General features: G+C 36.7%; 1 protein-coding gene across 2 annotated transcripts in view; it reads left to right on the top strand.

Moving 5' to 3' along the window:
- LOC106661268 (homeobox protein SIX6-like) overlaps nt 1–19,480 on the top strand; it is a 79,510-nt gene that overhangs the window by 47,279 nt on the left and 12,751 nt on the right. The window contains exon 2 of one of the 2 annotated variants that reach the window (XM_014384554.2): nt 16,417–16,458. The exons of the other annotated variant lie outside the window; for it this stretch is intronic. Coding sequence (XP_014240040.1) covers nt 16,417–16,458 — 42 coding nt within the window. The remainder of the gene's footprint in view (nt 1–16,416; nt 16,459–19,480) is intronic. 2 annotated transcript variants of the gene reach the window in all.

Raw genomic sequence — 19,480 nt, 5'->3', positions numbered from 1 at the left:
AATTCCTGTCAAAACTGCTCCGATTAAAAAGAAAATAACCCATGATCACATATCCTCAGACTGGCCTTCGTTGTGTTATTATGATCCTACGTTTGATTTATCACTTAATAAGGAAAGTGAGATTCGTCCTATAGACGTGTGGGAAAATCACAGCGGTCGTGTGGGACGGCAGGACGAAAAACAGTAGGTTTTTAATTTATGACCGTCGGATTAGGCCGTTAAAAGTTCAATAGCCTTAAATTATCTGCTCGTAATAAAGCTGGTTTTTCTCAATATGGACAAAGTGAAATGAGATCGCCGGATGGATCTACACTTTCTCAGGAATTCCGTAATTAGGTTTTTTATATATTCGGAACTTTGTTTACATTATTTTGTTTTTGCATTAATTATATGTAGTTTGATCGTCCTACGTTCTGGTCATTTTGCTATTATCTGATGTTTATCTGCAGTTCATCTTTCAAACGGTAGATTAAACAAAAAATATTTATCAAACTGCAATAGGTCATTTTCATCATAAATCAAGTTGTAATTAATTTATTACAATAGGTCAAATCTGTTATTATGTATTAATGTTTAATTCTTGAGAGGAATAATAAATGAAAAATAAACAAAACATATACAGTTTTTTATGAAACTGAACCAGGCTATTAACAACCTTCTACCATTTTCAATGCATTCCAGTTTATTTATTTTTTTTTTTAAAGCTTTTGGCATCATTCCCCCGATGATTAGAACCTTATTAGAACCTATGGTGGTTTACACGTGAAAACGCATACACTAACCTTAGATTACTGAAATAGTAAATCCAATCTAGTGTAACTTGTATGATAGGGACTAATAATTAATCGTATAATTAATCTTTAATTAAGGTTTTGGTTGTGATAAATAAAAGTCAGCGTCACAAGCGGAATTCGAACCCACGACCTTCGGCAAAATACGCCGCTGCTCAATCGTCACTACGATCCACTCGGACACCAACTTCCCATCTCAACCCCACCTTTCGAATTTTACCTCCTTTTTGCCATTTTTAAAATGTCGTGTAATCTATTTGATTCTCGCCGACAAATGAAATGGCCACGGAGAGCTCTAGTGAAGTACACTTCGTTTTGGTTATTACATCTGTTAGGTTTCGTGATCCGAGTTGACCAAATAAGTTCTTTTCAATTATTTAATCTTTAATTAAGGTTTTTAGTTGAGATAAAAAAGTTAGCGTCACAAGTGGGATTCGAACCCACGACCTTCTGCTAAATACGCAGCTGCTTACCATACCACTTGAGCTATCGTTACTTCAATCCATTCGGACACCAACTTCCCATCTCAACCACACCCTTTGTAAAATGGCAAAAAGGAGGTAAAATTCGAAAGGTGGGGTTGAAATGGGAAGTTGGTGTCCTAGTGGATCGAAGTCACGATTGAGCATATATATATATTTTGCCGAAGGTCGTGGGTTCGAATCCCGCTTATGACGCTGACATTTTTATTTCAACCAAATATCTTAATTAAGGAAAATTAATTGAAAAGAATCTATTTGGTCAAACGGACCACGAAACCTAATACATAGATTAATCGTACAGTTCATCATTGTTATTTATTTTTCATCCAAATAACTATTTTCCTTTTCATGTTGAAACGGCACACGGGCACTACAGGGTCTGTCTTCACTCGCGGGGTTTTTGTTTGAGTTATTTAAACGCGTTTCGGCATTACGCCATTTTCAGTGAAAAACTAACAGATGGCCCAGTAGTGTCCGTGTGCCGGTTCAACATGAGTTCGCCAACTCGCAGACCAAACCCCATCATCTACTATTTTCCTTTTTCTTTCATGTTAGCCTATTTGCGTTAGTTCTGTCTCTTAGGCGTTTTTTGTCACTACACCCGTGATTGAAATCTATAGAAAGGACATGAACACGTGAAAATGCTCAGACAAACCGTTTATTACAGAAAAGGTACAACCTAAGCCAATTTTAGGCTCCATCAGGTTACTGATTAATCGCATGGTAAACCTATGTTATTGATAATCCAATAAGCAAGATTAATCAGTTAACGGTAGATTTTTTAAAACCATTTCATGAACTCCCATGATTCAAACATAAACTGTATTATCGTTCTTGTCTTCCTATTTGCATAATTTTGTCTCTGAGATGTTAGAACTTAAATAAAGGTCAGATAGACGTGCTAACACACAAACCAACCATTGATTACCGACAAAGAGACAAACATGATAGAAACTCAGAAATCGTGAGATGCCGTCTTGTGTGATGTAGGTTTCAGAAAAACATTTTCTTTAACGTGGCAACGTTTCGACCTTTATTGAGATCATCTTCAGAGCCTGGGATTTACAAACATTGTTTAAATTTAACAATTAGCCCTGAAGATGATCTCAATAAAGATCGAAACGTTGGCACGATAAAGAAAATGTTTTTCTAAAACCTACATCCCACCTGACCGCATCTCACGATTTCTGAATAATCTTCGACTAACGGTCACTAAACACCACACATGATAGGAACGATTATCATACTGATTAATCGCATGTTTAATTGCCATTTATTGATAACTATATAAGCAAGATTTATATAATCAGTTAACCTTAGATTTTTTAAAAATCATTTGATGAACTCTCACGATTCAAAAACAACGTATATAAATATAGTTCTGGTCCACTCTTTTCTGCCTGTTTGCCATGGTTTTGTCTTTAAGCCTCATTTTTTCATTACACCGGTCAAAAAGATAGACCAACCGTAGATTACAGAAACAGTACCAACAAAACCAGTGAGAAGCTGATCAGGATGATAGGGACGATTATGTCACGATTAATCGATTATTGATCATTGTTATTTATTAAATAAGCAAGATAAATCGGTTAACTTTAAATTTTAGTAATAGTAATTTTAGTAATAATCTCGTGAAGGCCCATCATCGCTGAAGGTCTTCTATATAATCATATTTTGGGCGTAGAGGGTACCTGAGGGTTTTAAAATGTGTTTTTCGTAATTTCATAAAAGGGCAATTAACTGTTTTGCAAGAGAATTCGTTAGATATTTTCTACAGATAATTCTCCGTTGTTTCGCTTTGGTTAAAACGAGTTAGATATTCTTTGTACGTGTCTCGTGGAGCTTATTGGATTAAAAGAAATATATTAATTGTCAATAGGAGATTAATGGAATCAAGGGGGAAGCCGTCGTGTCGGAGTAAATGCGATAAGTGGTGTAGGTAAGTGATAAGATGAAGGTGGCACCTGTGAGCTGCCATTGGTAGCCGAGGCAATAAATACTTGTACATAATAACAAGTGGTGGGAGCCCACGGCTTCGCTAATAACACATTACAAGCTGTAATTTGAGGCCGGGCTCTGGACACCTAGGCGTTATTAATGTCTTATTTGAATTCGTGATATGATACCATCTAGTTTCATTATTCAACTCACCCAGGGGAAAGGAAAAATGAGAATACATTAGGTATCGACACTGGGAGTTTTATTATGGTTAAAAAAAGGCGATTCCTTTCTCGTTGAAAATTACAATGGGCGATTAAAGCCAATCAGAGGTAATAGCGGCCGAACCCAATAAACTTTTATGACTTCATTAAATAATTTTACACCTCGAAAATCTACGAAGTAACCGTCTGATACGGGACGAGTACGGGCGAAAATCGTCGAACCCTTTGAAGTTCAGGTGCTCACATTATTTTTTGATAGGGTAATAATGTAATTTGTACCGTCCGGTCGTCCCGTGAATATTTATACGGCGGGCTGAATGCTTTGTTCCTCGCGCGTTAATTATTTCATCCAGCACGCCTACTATATTATTATTTACGAGAAATAATTATGGCCATAAAGAGATCTTTACGATTTCCTCCTTCAGTCCTCACGGGCCTGTGGATGTGCACCATTCGGACAGCTGGCACTGTCGTGTGCCATATGTCGCCCTTCGAAATTATAAAATTATTGGCAGGACAATAAATTTTTTCAAAAGGAGGCACAATGCTTTTAAAGAAATTGTGTAAATTAATCCAATCTTCTTTCCAGTTTAATCAATACTCAATGAAACTACACGATTATCTATCATTTTTGTCTTCTAAAATGACATATTATTAAGCATTTCTACACAACAACAACATGTAAATTACCAATTTACTTTCTTTGGTATTGGATCGATGGGAGAATAAAATGTCGCCTCATCGGCCTTGACTACTAAAACAGAGATAAGCTAAGATAAAGTGAAAATTTCTCAAATATTATAACAAACCCATATAGTGGCCATAATTGACCATATTAGTTATTTCAACTAATTATTCTTTTTATGTAAAGTCTTGGTAGAGATGAAAAAGTTAGCTCACGAGCGGGATTCGAACCCGGCTCCATACGCCGCTGCTCTAATCACTTGTCACGATAGCTCAAATGGTACGAGCAGCGGCGTATTGAGACGAAGGTCGTAGGTTCGAATCCCTCTCGTAACACTAACTTTTTCATCTTAACCAAGGTCTTAAACTAAAAAAATATTAAGTCATATTATAACAAGATTCGTCCAAACCGAAGTGGCTTTCGATTGTCTGCGCATTTTTCGCGTTTTCGAACAGAAAAACAATCACACTTTTGTTAACAAACTCTTTTTGTTTTCTTTATTAAATTTTTTAAAATACTTTTCTTAAAGCTTCTTCTGACTGGTGAAAAAATATTATATTCATAACACCAGAATAATATCACGATTAAGAAGAAAATCTAATGGATTTTTCCTTATTTTATTATTCCTATTATTATTATTATTTCTTTATTTTATATTTATTAAACGAAACAAAATACATCTGACAGTCAAAAAATGTCTTATTGACTGTCATTCTATATTATATGATGGATATAAGATGATATCGGGTGTGATCTGCGAGTCGGTGAACAGGCGCTGAACTGAAACTGGGTCAGTTACTAGGTCCGCCATCTTCAGTTTGGAACTAATTTTAATCCTTGTGAGATTTCTTCTTGACGTATGCACTGATCAGGTAATGAAGCTGTAGTTTGGTCATTTCCGATAATCCTCGTATTATCCAAACAAAACGCATCTGACGGACAAAAAGCCGTGATGTGTTGTCTGCGTGTCGGCGAACTTAAACCGGTGCTTATCGTCGGTGAAATTAATTAGGTGCTGTACTGTAGTTCGATCACTTCCTATCATCCTGGTCGTTTGGTATTTATGAAACCAAACAATGCCGAAACGCACTGATATACAAAAAAAAACGCTGGGTGTAAGAGAGTTGGTGGGTGTTACAACACTCGCGGGTTTTAAAAACGGGCCCCTGCTTTCGCCAACTTAGTGATGAACTAGTTTTTTAAATGTTTTTGAGATTTTAATTACACAGATATGCAATGGTCAGATGATGAACCTGTAGTTCATTCTTTTCCAATCATCCTAGCTTTTAATATTTATTAATCCAAACAAAACGCCTCTAAAATAGGAAAAAGGGGACGATGGTACATGTTCATATTGAATTGGCATTGGGTAAAGTACTGAATACGACATCATCAGTGAAGAAGTACGTAGTTTTAATGCTTGGGAGACTTCTTTTGATTTATGCACTGGTCATGGTAATGAGCCTGTAGTTTGGTATTTCTGACCTCTTACATGCTCTTTGGGTATTTGCTAAACAAGACAATGCTGAAACGCATCTGATGGACAAAAGTCATATACTGATGGTGGGTGTTGGTCTTTGTATGTTGAACCGGCACTGGGTCTCCGCATACCGTATGCAGTTATACCCTTCAAGATATGGCTTTTCATGATTTATTGTGTTCACGATCTGTACTGACTGTACAGTTTGTTCTCATTCTTTTATAAATTGTATTGCTTTCGACGGTTACAAAGGATGTACATTGTTTTTAGAACTATTGGAACGATTTTTTATTTATTTTGTAAGGATTTTTTATTATAATTAATTAAGGTTTTTAGTTGAGATGAAAAAAAGTTAATGGCACGAGCGGGATTCGAACCCACGATCTTCGGCTAGATACGCCGCTGCTCTACCACTTGAGCTATCGCGACCTCGATCCACTCGAACGTCAACTTCCTATCTCAACCCCACCTTATGAGTTTTCCCTCCTTCATCCCTTTCTTATCTCAACTAAAAACCTTAATTAATTGTAATGTATTAATTCGTCAAGCGGACCACGAAATTAGTGAATTTAATTTTTTATTATGTTCATTCACAATAGGCGCACTTAGAGATTCAGCTTCCCCTCTCTGGAATATCTTTCCTTTCAAATGTTGCTAAGGTATTCTTTGACTGTCTGGCCTGGAATGGTATATGCATTATGTACGGGGATTTTCAGCTGTGTGTCTTAGATGCTTAGATTTCCCACAATACCACGGTATCCTAGTACCCCAAGGTCAACATCAGGCCGAAAACCCCTTGATTTTCCCATGACAAATTAGAAATAATTATAGATTAAAAGTTAACAGTGTATCCACAGTGGGACGAAAAGGCTCGTTTACGAACGTACACCCTTTCCACTTTTGGCCGATCCGGCGCCCGGGGCATAAACGGTTATGTACAAACGAAGTCCATCAGACCGTGAGGAGAGCGTCTGTCCTTTTGAGCGCGAACGGGCCCGGCCATTCATTCACAAGCCCAAAGAAAGTTTGTCCAGGTAACCAAAGCGAAAGTAAATCGCTTAAACGGTTTGATTTCAAACGCTTTGTCCTCCGGTTTTGCCAGTTTTTGTCCCACAGTGAACCAGCATAACCACAATGGCTGATCTAAAGAAAAAAATATTTTACTCCCTGAAGTTCACCCGTAGATTAATTAATAGTTGTCGAGAATTGGCGGAGAATGTAACCGTTAATCAGACCATCCAGTTATTCTATTGTATTGTTTTGGTATTGTCTAACAGTTCGTATAATGATTCCCCTTTATTATTCTACAGGCTCGACAAATCTTCGAAATGTTGCTTTTTACTCTTCCGTATAAGATTTTCGTTTCTTATGCCGCCCATGGGATGGATAGAAGACATCTTAGAGGTTCGGTGTCGGTTTTCATGAGGGGCTTTTTTCAAGTCGGCCCAGATTCATTTATGGTTTGTCGGTCCCTACAGCATCGCCGGCCAGCCGTCGTATCGAGGCGCTTTTTGCTTCCGAACTACCGAAGGTAGGGCCTTGTATTAATGCGACAAGTCGAAAAAAAATTAGTCCTCCAAAATTAACATTTCTACTTGTATTTGGCGTCTCAGACCTTTCTGAACAAATTTGGTTCCGTGTCTGTCTGTGGTCAATTCCTTGTAACCAGCAAAACTACGAAACCACGAGACCAATTTTTATGAAATTTTCAGAGATGGTTTTTTCTAGATGGTCACTATCAATTTCATCCCAATCAGATCAACGGTGTCGCCTGCACATGCGCAAACATAAAATCCCGGACACAGCTGTCTCCGAAACCATAACACGGATTTTGATGAAATTTGCAGGGATTATTTGGGTTGGTTTTCAGACAGACAGCCCGTATGAATTTCATCGCAATCGTCTCAACGGCCTGCGTATGGGCCAACGTACAATCGCGTACACATCCATATCTCTGAAACAATTCTTATGCAATTGTAAGGGATTATGCGGGTTTCTTTCTAGATGATCCCCTATGAATTTAATCACAAACGGATTAACATATGCGCATGCGCATGCTCAAAATGTCAGGAAGTTATACTGCCCACCCAGGTTTTTCTTTTATTGCATCGCTACTGTATTGGGTGACCCGAAGGAAATAAGCCGACAATTTTAAAAGCCCAATTAATTTTTGCCGGCTTGATTTCTCTCCGGTTTCGATTTTCTTCTGTGGCCGCCCGCTTCCGGAGCCGGCTTTTTTGGCTGACCATTTGACTAACAAAAAAACACCTCTTGCCGACACATCACACCGCAATATCGTTATCGGATACTTTCATAAAAAAGTATAAGTGTATAATTTTTATACATAAAGCATTGACTTAATAAAGAAATATATGAACCAAGTAGTGTATAATTGGTAGAATATATTATATCTTACCTGTCATGCTGATCGTTCCATTTGACCTATCTTCACTTTTTGATCTGTCAGATCAAAATGGTCGTCTAGGACCAAGTTACAGGTTCATCACCCGACTGGCCTCAAGAAAAACTCTCAAATATATTTTAAAGCCAGCTTGCTTTTTAATATTTTTAAAACAGGACAAAATAGAGCATAAAAATTTTAATCTTTACATGTCCGGCCCATGATAGATTGTGCTTGGTAGACTCAGGTATTGGTTCTCTAAAAATTAACATAAAAACCGTCACTGTCGCTTAAATCCATTTTTTAAAAATTTCAAAGGCGTTTGAAAGTCGGACGGAGTGATCTGCTCGATACTGTAGCAACCGTGTAAATGACACCATGGTATTGTATGGTACGGTAAAAAGGATACTAGGAAGCGGGGTTTGAGCTCCCCAGGCACTGCAGCCGTTTGGTTTATTCTTTATTGTCCCTTCTTAGTTCCTTAATTCAGTGCAATAGACTCAATCCTTCTCCTTAGAAGTATGAGGTCATTGACTGTTGCCGCTGCAATTTGATTCCCTAAGCTTTTTCCATACGTTAGGTTAAATCTCCATTGAGCGAAAGATGGTATGGGTGGCTGTTTCCTCCTCTTCATTACATAATCTGCAAATCGGATCATCGTTGTATATACCCATGTTGTGTAGATGTTTTCTCAGATGCCAGTGGCCGGTTAGTGGTCTTACCACTCCTCTGAGCTTAGCCCTTTCCAATTGCAGCAGTGAGTTTGTCAGTCTTGGTGGGTTGTTTCATCATAAGTTTACAGTCTCTAGCGCTGCTAGAGTTTATCCACTTATTTTGTTTTGTTTAGATCCATTCTTTGATGGAGGATTCTATATTTGTTTTTGTTGCCCCAGGTATAGGTTCGGGGCTATGTACGGTTTTGCAGATCCTCCTATGGCCAGACTATCTGCTTTCTCATTAGGAAAAATTCCCCTGTGCCTTAGCACCCAAGATTACATCAGGTGTTTCCCCAGGCTGTGGAGATTTTCGATGCATTCACTGACTAATTTCGATGTGTATTTTTATATGCTAATAACATCATGCTGCGCAATGTCCCGTCAGTCGCCTTACGTATGTCTAAATTCTGACAATATGCAAGTGGCCAGAAAATGAGATACGGAAATAAAAATAAAAATGAACTTCTCTTCGTTCCGGTTACTAAGTGACGAACAGTTTCCTTCATTTTTAACAGGTTTATTATTTAAATTTAGACGGCCCTTTAAGCCTCTTAGTTTTAAAATCCATTTGTACTTTCTGTAATTCCTGATTTTTGGTAGAGTTCTGGAAAAGTGAAGCTTTTTAATATTTTCATCTGCACTTAGATGGTTGTATCGGTTGTGGAATAAATCCATAGCGTTTTATGCGGTAAATTCAATAAAAATTAAAAAAAAAATCAACAATGAACCACTTTATTCCACTGTCTGTTGCCATCTTTCATGTAATTTTATAAATCCGTCCTCCCAGAACTTCTTAGGTGAGAAATGAATGCATATTGTTTTATACAGTCCTCATGTTGAGTAATGATTTTCCCATTAATCGAGTTTTTCAAAATTTGAAGGGGCAACGGCCCAAAATTTGGTGGGGAAGCACAGCCAACTTTTCCCAAGGCTAGATGTTTCTTGTCAATTAATGGCTTCAGTCGCTTTAATTTTGTGCAGTCCACACTAAAACTAATAGTATGGTCGGGCGGAAGAAGTTAATAATAATTCATTAATTTCCAATGCCACCAAAATAAACAACCAGCATTGCCTTCTTTACTCGCTTTCAAAGTTGTTAACGGTAGGTAGTTTTTTCAAACGGGTCGTTTGCATCTTGTTTTAAGAGGGAATAGAATATAGAGATGCGGTCCAATAAATGTGCGTACTCATCATTTGAAGAACCTATATGTCGCTCCGACCTCTGTCTACCTGCTCTCAGATGCTTGGAAACGCTTGCACGAGATACATCGATGGTTTTTTTTGCAGCCCTAAAGTGAAGTAAAAATTTTCCCATTGATAGTTTTGCAGAACTCACAATAAGTGAAAATCTGAAGTGGCAATCTCATGTGGATTGAGTGGGTGCGATAGCACGTTCCAAGATTCGACAATTCCCGGTGCCTCTGCGAAGAAACAAGGGGCGAGGATGGAAACCAATCCCATTGCTATTAGCCTATGCCGGTAGATTTTGGTCAATGGCTGATTTAATCGCTCCAAGTGGATGCAGTATAAATTAGAATTAATGGTTTGGTTGGTCGGAAAAGCTCATAATAAAGCCCTTCCAATTCCACCACATGCTCATACTTTCTTGGGTCGTACCGGCTTTGGGAGTTGTTAACAGGTCGCTGCGTTTTGTCCAGAATCTTTTCTGAACATTGTTGTTAAGTGCTTGTTTTTCATTCCTAGTTATAAATCGTTTTAAAAACGGGTTGTTTATACTGCGTTTTAAGAAGGGTTCGCAGATCGAGAGGCAGTAATAATATTTCCCTCAATTTTAAATTAGCAAAATACCTAGTAAAAATACAAGATCTCGAGAGATTTGGTAAATAAAAATAAATTAACTATTCTCTTTTCAGAGTATTTAAACAATGCAAGGGTTTTCCGGCAGCGGTGATAGCTTAAAAATATAGAAAATCGCGGTACCAACAAATTAATCATGAATACAAATAAATTGAATATAAAAATTAGTGGCCGGTTTTTGCGTCCGAAACGAATTTGTCACTATAGAGGTTCTGGGTTCGAATCCCGAAACAGCCCAGGGAATATACAACGGGTTTTTGAACGATAAGCCCTTCAGAATGACAGAAATTACTTTACTTTGCTTACCAAAATAAAAACTTTATTTATTTGTAATTGAAAAGTGACAAGAAAAAAAATCTATTGTTCAATCTTGACTTCATCAATGTTAACACAAGATGTTTCTTTCTATTTATTGATAATTTTAAGGGGGCAAAGATAAATGATATGTTTTATTAAGTGACTTTTAAATTTAATTTCTTTGACTAGAAATGCTTAAATTGCGGTACAGTCAACCTTGCTGTATTGAGTAATTTAAAAAGTGGAAAAAGCAGGGAATAATAATTATAATGCAAATCTTTTTAATATGTGCCCGGGATAGATAATTAATTATTCGGCATATTATACTCGTATGGTGAATTTAATAATTCGTTACCAAATATGAATAACGCTTATTTTAACATTTACATTTCGATTTATCATAAAACCCATTAATTTATATTCACTATGGAATTTTTTAATTAAATTTATTTTCCAAGAAGTGTACGGATTAGTGTTTTTCATTTCGCGTTTTAATAATTTTAGTAACACAAAATTTGAATTATTTATATATAAGCTGTTTAATAAATATAAATAAAGACTAAAATATATTCCACATCTAACCAATAAGTTCAAAATGCATCTACTTTTAATTCGGCGCAAAAAGGAATTATACTTATATTTTCTTCTGTGGGTGGGTAATTTCCTGAAATGAAGGTATTCTTAGGCAGAATGAAGGTAAAGGTAAATAAACCAACATGATATTTATTCATAGACTTTGTAATTAATAAGTAGGTACTGGACTTGAATAGGAAACTCAGGATAAAGGATGTGTCACTTCTTAAGTCTGAAGTACACCTTGATCCTCTACTTTGCATTTGGTCTTCTACACTTTTTTCTCAATATTTAGAAATGTGTGGTGATTAGTGACCGTTAGTCGATGATTATTCAGAAATCGTGAGATGCGGTCTGGTGTGATGTAGGTTTGAGAAAAACTTTTTCTTTATCGTTCCAACGTTTCGATCTTTATTGAGATCATCTTCAGGGCCTGGGATTTACAGACATTGATTAAATTTAACAAATACACGTAGGATGTGGAAAAAAGTGAATTTATACTAATATTTTTTATATTCAATTAAAGTATTTCTACTCACTCAAAGTGTTTGTTTTCTGTGTAATTGTGCCATTCTTGCGTGTCGTGTTGAGAGTGCCAGTGAGATATTGCTGTTTTATGTTTATATACGTTGGATTTTGAATGGGTAGGGAAGGAAGGCGGTATAGAAAGACATTTTTTTGTAAGAAGTCCTTCAAAATCCAACTTATCCATCCAACATAAAACAGCAATATCTCACTGCCACTCTCATCACGACACGCAAGAATGGCACAATTATACAGAAAACAAACGCTTTGAGTGAGTAGAAATACTTTGATTGAATATTAAAAAAAAATATTTTAGTTTGTATAAATTCATTTTTTTCCACATCTTATATGTATTTGTTAAATTGAAACAATGTTTGTAAATCCCAGGCCCTGAAGATGATCTCAATAAAGATCGAAACGTTGGCACAGTAAAGAAAACGCTTTTCTGAAACCTACATCACACCAGACAGCATCTCACGATTTCTGAATAATATTTAGAAACTTGCATTTTCTGTAAGTCGTTTTCTTCGTTAAACATCGCAGTTTTATGAGAATGATCGAATTAGGGCATGTTAAAACGTGGATAGTTGTTTCCAGCCGAGGTTCATAACCGGTTCAAATTCGATTGCCCCCCCCCTTCGCAAATAGTTGCGGTCGGTGTATAAAGGAGCGATTGCTCTTAAACGCATTACGGCAGCTCCTCAGAGCTAATAGCATTCACCTTGTTAACTGTAACAGACTTTGTTAACTGTCGGCCCCCGCCCCTTACTCCACTACTTAGCATGTTAACTTGACTCTTACTTTACCTTCTCTCTAATTAGATAAACTCAACCCCCGTACCCAGTGCGGTAATTATACAACAGAAATTGTTGGGGGTGGAGGAGGCTCTCATTTAAGCGCTCTGCCGGTTTTAAAGTCAATATGTAATTTTGGACTCGGAGGAAAATTACCCTCCGGTGCTCTTAAGAAAGTCAGATGACAAATTGGATTCCGAGGTTGGCCAAATCTGCATAGTCTTGGTACTAAATAACTTGAGGCTTCTTTCGTGTACTCAGTTTTACAATAGGCTAAACAAAAATGCTTGACTGTGATGACATAAGCTAGAACCTCTTGAATACAGCCTGTGTATTATTGATGATTTAACAATTAGAAGAAGAAATAGTTGAAGTCACAAAAAAAAGTAACTAATATACTATAAGGTACACAAAGATTCAAATCTTAATCCAAAAACTAAACAACATGAAACATGCAAACATCAAAATTAAAATTCAAACGCACGTCATCGATCATCACATTATCAAAACATGCACACTGACAACCTCTACTTCATTAATGCTAAATTCACCCTCTGCAGTATCTTCATCCAAATTTATTTCTATATGGCTCCGATTTTTATCATTCTGTAAACGGATTTATGACCCTTAACATCATAGAATTTACGGTAACTCGTTGACCAAATTGTTAAACAAAAAGAACAAAGTAATACAATTTCTATTTTTACTACTTTTTGTGAATTCAATGTTCTAGTGGGTCTGTATAACGCAAAAATATGATTTGCATAATCAAAATTTGTTTACATAAAAAATACTATCTTAAACAGAAATTTAAAAGTGAATGACTCATGTTGAAGTAGGGGTAGTACTTAATTATATACTTTATCAAAAATACTTGTTGTGAAGTGGCCTTTTTTACTTCAATGAATATGATTCTACGACTTTTTCCCACATCAAAAATATTTATTTATTTATTAAATGTAACACTTTTTCCAAAACACATGATCATTTTTACAACAACGTAATAAGAATAAAACGACAAAAACGTAAGAGCTAAAAGTAATAAAACAAAAACTAAATGTTGAAAACAAACAATATTGTATCATATAATAACGAATGAAAAAAATTAAATGAAATGAAAAAAAAAGTTTAAAACAAAGTAGTACTATGCGTTTTTCTTCCTTAAATCTAAAATAATAAACTAAACTAAACAGGGGGGCGTCGGTGACCGCAACGGTTTAGGCGTTGACACAGCGCTAATCACTGTAAGGTAAAGGTCCCGGGTTCGAATCCAGCGACCCTGCATTCGAACCCGACGTACTTAAGTATGAAAATGCACAATGGGTATTTTCTAAAAAAAAAACCGCACCCTGTGTGTTGATATGATGTCTGCTGTTGCAAACCCTCGTAAAAACATTAAATAAAAACAACAACAACAAGACCATACTCAACAGGGAAATTCCTCGATAATGTGAGGACTTTCGTTCCAATGTTCTGCCCATTGTATGAGGATATACTTTCCGGCTCTCATCTTTCCGCGCTTAGCTTCCCTTCCAGTCAAAAAAAAGGACATGCACACAGAAAACAGCACAGACCTGCCCTGCACACCGGCACCCTGAGGGTTTATAAGACCTCCGCTGCTGTTGCGAACCCTGGTGGAAAAAAATCTACTCTACAGGGGTTTAGAGACTTTAACAAGTAATGGCAAAAACCTATAAAAATAAAAATAGAAAAACGATCATCATTTTTGACCAACTTAAAACAAAAGGAATTGAAAAATGGCAAAAAGGAGGGCAGATTCAAAAGGTGGGGTTGAGATGGGAAGTTAGTGTCCGAGTGGATCGAGGTCACGATAGCTCAAGTGGTAGAGCAGCGGCGTCTCTAGCCGAAGATCGTGGGTTCGAATCCCCCTCGTGCCATTGACTTTTTTATCTCAACTAAAAACTTAATTAATTGTAATATATTAATTGGTCAAGCGGACCACGAAATTAGTGAATTTAAAACAAAAAGGATTTTTGATCATACCACTCAAGTTGATAGTTATAATATATCCCATTTGTTCTTTGATCCCTTGATTATCCTGGTTTGCCCTTTCTCGTTAATTGTACCTGTAAAACGCGTTTTGGCATTTTATCTATCATCTATGGTTTGTCTGTTCGTTTCCTTTTGGTTATGTCCTTTGTATAGGTTCTAATGGCTGGGCAACCATAAGGGTGTGTCACCTTCTTCTTGTAATATTTTGTCCGAAGACATACCGTTTTGTTAAACAGTGTGGTCCTGCTCAATCTGTTCTGGCTGGTCTTACCTGTGATCGACATTTCACCTTGTACAGTGATTGGTCTGTAACCCTTTTATAAGTTTTAATTAGCTGACTTATAAGGACGTACCACATACACCGTCCGAAGAGATTCTTTCCTCTACATCACTGACTCTATTATTGCAAAATGGAGATTATTTCTAGAACGAGTTGTTCAATGGAACAATGGGTTGCCAATTTAAGTGAAAATGTTTGTGGCATTTCTCAGTCATTAGAAGATATTAAAAAAGATATTACAATGTATGGAAAAGGTTCCATAGAATGTATCTTGGAGTAGGAGCAGTTGAACCTTTATTTATTTTTGGACATATTATACAAGTTTGTTTTCAAACTTCAACAAATACGTAAGTGGGTTGACCATCATTTGTCATCAAATAGATAATTTTGGTGTGAAAAGTTGTTTTACGACGAATGATCGAGCAACGTGGATTAAGAATCTCCGCGTAACTTCGTAGATCTAAACCTGGATAACACTAAAGTGAAGTGACGAGCCGAAAGACCGGTTTATACGAAAATAATCCCGCCGGCCGGATTTGAGTCCTGATAGGTAAAAAGATGGGATGCGGGATGCTATCGGGTTGTTCGGAAGAGGCGGCGCCCCTGGCTGAAGGGTATCGCGTTACAACGGGGCTTAGCCGCCTTTGTTACTCTGCCCCGAGCCCTGACAACATAATGGTCATGATACGGGACAATAAGAGCATATGGGCGGACACACGATATGATCTCGGCGATCGAAAATATAATAGCTATTACAAGATTGACTATTATGCGGAGACAGTGGTGTCGCTTACAACGGCAAAAAGGTCCGTGTTTGACAATCAATTACACGTTCCCGGCCTTCGAATAAACGGGGTGCTGATCTAAATGCAACCGTTTCTCTTACAATTAGGACCCTCTGTAACTATTCACCGAACCGGCAATTTACAACGAGCCGTCGTAGTTTTTACGCTCCACTCGCTCCTGTTGACATTTCTAGTTACTACAGTCAATAGGCTCAGCGTGAAAGAACTCTTTCATCTACCAGATACCCTCCAGCTGAATTACGACTCCTTTCATGTTAATAACTTTTTTTCAATCCAACTTGTAGCTTATTGAATTTGCTCTGGAAGGGGATTCCTTTCAACAATTAAGATGTGAATCTATTCCATGTTGCAAACAAATTTAATACTTCAAATTTGGATAGCCCATTTCTAAACAATCTTTCATTACTAATACACCGACCGTAAGGTAAAAAATAGGTTATGCCACATGTAAACTAAAAAAATGAGCCTCTGCCTAACGGAAAATTGATAAGTGATGGCCTTCTGCTAGCCAAAACGCGTAAACGTAAAAAATGATTCTTGTTTTATTCTCGTTTTACAATTTCCTGTAATCGTGCTTCTTTTCTTTGTTCCAGATGGAATGCGAGAAACTACCCAGAAATAAATAAATCACAACGGTTAGAAAAAAAAGTATCTTCTCGATATACACTGACAGGCAAAAAAGTCCACCCAATTCATTTTTTGTCATTTTCATTTATCAGCAGATTCGTATCAAACACAGGACTGAAGCCAAGGTTTTTATAGTGTTCATACACTGACAGGCAAAAAATTCAACCCAATTGATTTTTTGTCATTTTCATTTATCAGCGGATTCGTATCAAACACAGAACTGAAGCCAAGGTTTTTATAATGCTCATACACTGACAGGCAAAAAATTCCACCCAATTGATTTTTTTGTCATTTTCTCTATAAAAGAAAATTCTGCCCTTAATTTTCTCATTGTTTTTATCAATAAATATTTGTTTATGCTATGTTTTCAATTGGGAATGCCAATCAGTGGTAAACACATCCAAAACAAGAATAGAGGATTTTTCAATGTTTACTTTTTACTGAATTTGAAATGTTTATTCAGTCTCATTTGACTTCTGAAGCAATGAACTAGTTTTCAGCTTTATTTTCAATTTTTACTACTTACTACTTTAAACTTAAAAATGCCTCTTAGTGCTGAGGATGTTGCTCGTGGTGTGGCTCTTATTGATGATAGAAGTTCCATCAGGTATGCGGCTATTGCCATCGGCGTTTCCTACGAAACTCTGGGAGAAGCCGTTAGACGCTTTCGAGAAACTGGGTCCTACCCTAGACGGTTCTGGACGCCCTAGTAGGGTAACAGAACCACAGGATTACCGTTTTTTGACGTTGAGAATTTTGCGAATCCGGCACCTCACTGTTGTTCAAGCGATTCATCAGCTCCCGGAAGTTCAAGGTGTCCAAATTTCTGAACGCACTGCTCGAAGAAGATTAGATCAGTAGGGACTCCGCTCCGTAAGAGGACCAAAATTGACCAGAACACACAGAGTCCGACGGTTAGCATTTGCTCAAGAACACAGCCATTGGTCTTTGGACGATTGGTCTGCTGAACTTTTTACAGATGAATGTAGATTTGCTCTACGATCTCCAAAGGGCGAGAAAGAGTGGAGAAGGTACGAAGCCTGGAATTTTTGCCAGAGCTAAACTTTGCAACGTAGCTCGGAGATGAGGGCGGGAATTGGCAGTTGTTCGTGGAGGGTCTTTGATGGCCACTCGCTCTTTGGATGAAATTTTGGAAATGAAAAGAAAATGAAATCAGCGACAATCCTATTCTAATGCACGATAATGCCCGTCCACATGTCACACGCATAGTATAAACGTACCTTCAACAGCATAACATTAGGGTCTTAGCCAGACTTGAACCCCATCGAACATTTATGGGATAACCTCAAAGGACGAATAAGAGCACGTCCATCACTTCTTCATACACTCTACGATCTTGAAAGGTCTCTTCATGAAGAATATATATATTTTTTAGCAATTTTAGACAAAGACTCAATTATTGAACGTTACAAAACGAATCTTTGTTTAATATACAAAAATATATACAAATCAAGTTATACTGCAGGTGGGTGGAATTTTTTGCCTGTCAGTGTATGAACACTTTGAAAACTTTGGCTTCTGTTCTGTCTTTGATATGAATCTGCTGATAAATTGCACAAACAATTGTCAAAATCGGACATTCCAGTTTTTCCAGCAGAACCCCGATGTTTTTTAAATCACACCCCAAACGTATATAATTATGTCAATGTTAGAAAGATAACAACGTGAAATGAATAACTGTGGGGGTGGGACTTCCAAGCTCTTTACTTTTGACGTAATCCCGATTTTGAAAGCTGTGTTCGAAAGGGGTTGACTAATCGGGCCGAGTGATACAGAGAAAAACATCTGTTGGGCCACCCTCCCCGCCAGCGAAGTTTAATTATGTCCATATTTGTCCAGGTTTCGTTCCTCGGATGTGAGTGTTTGTAGGACTTGTTTTCCAATCCTAACTGTGGTACTTTTATTGGATTCAAGGGAATTTTTTCCTCTTTTGTTTACTCTTTTAATACAACCAGTTGTGTTGCGGAGTGAATCGTTCGGTTAAGTTCTGCGTCTGCAGTACTCAATTTCTATAATTTTATATTTTTTATTTCTGGCCCTTTTCTCTTTTAAAACTATATAAGATTAACATTTTATCTTGTTAAAAAAGGCACAAGTATCAAGATTCTCTCTATAGAAAATTAAATCCAAGTTTTTTTGTTTATTTATATCAATCACAAAAGAATAAGAATTTTCAGCAGCTAAGTATGAACTACTTAGGAACATAACAAGTTGGATTTTTCTTCTGGCCTTTTGTTTTATAAGCTATTAAGCTCATAAAGACGTTTTTCAAGGTTTGCTGCGTAGAAAATTAAATCCAAATTCTTTCTGCGTTGTCTATTATAACTACTTTTCTGCACCTATGAATTTTCAGCAATTAAGTATAAACTATTTGGTAAATGATAAGGTTCTTTCGGGCATGTGTGGTTTATAACTACAAAGTTCAGATTAAGATTTTTCAAGATTCTCTCTATAGAAAGAAATTCTCTCCAAGATATTTTGTCTATTTTAATCATGAAACTTTTCTGAAACTAGGAATTTTCACCAGCCAAATATAAACTACTTAGAACCATGATAAAGTTGAATGTATTTTCCTTCTAGCATTTATATTTTATAACTGTAAAGCTCAGATTAAGATTTATCAAGATTCTCTCTATAGAAAATTAACTCCAAGATTTTTTTTTGTCTATTTTAATCATGTAACTTTTCTGTAACTAAGAATTTTCACCAGCCAAGTGTAAATTACTTAGGAATATAAGGTTCAATAAGCCATTTATTAAATTTTTCATGGTTCTCTCTTTAGAAAATTAAATCCAAATTCTTATAACCCACTCAGTAGATAATAAGGTTCAGCTTACCATTTTTTTTCTGGGCTTTATCTTTTATGGATGTAAAGTTGAGATAAACATTTTTCAAGATTCTCCTTATTGAAAATTAAATCCATGTTCTTTCTGCGTGGCTATCTCAAACCAGAAACGTTTCTGTAATTAAGAATTTTCAGCGGGTCAGGATGAAATAGGTTCATCTAGT

The sequence above is a fragment of the Cimex lectularius genome, unplaced genomic scaffold (genome assembly GCF_000648675.2).
Source record: "Cimex lectularius strain Harlan isolate CLEC.00 unplaced genomic scaffold, Clec_2.1 scaffold377, whole genome shotgun sequence".
Taxonomy (NCBI): domain Eukaryota; kingdom Metazoa; phylum Arthropoda; class Insecta; order Hemiptera; family Cimicidae; genus Cimex; species Cimex lectularius.
This window is presented reverse-complemented; position numbering and strand designations above follow the sequence as displayed.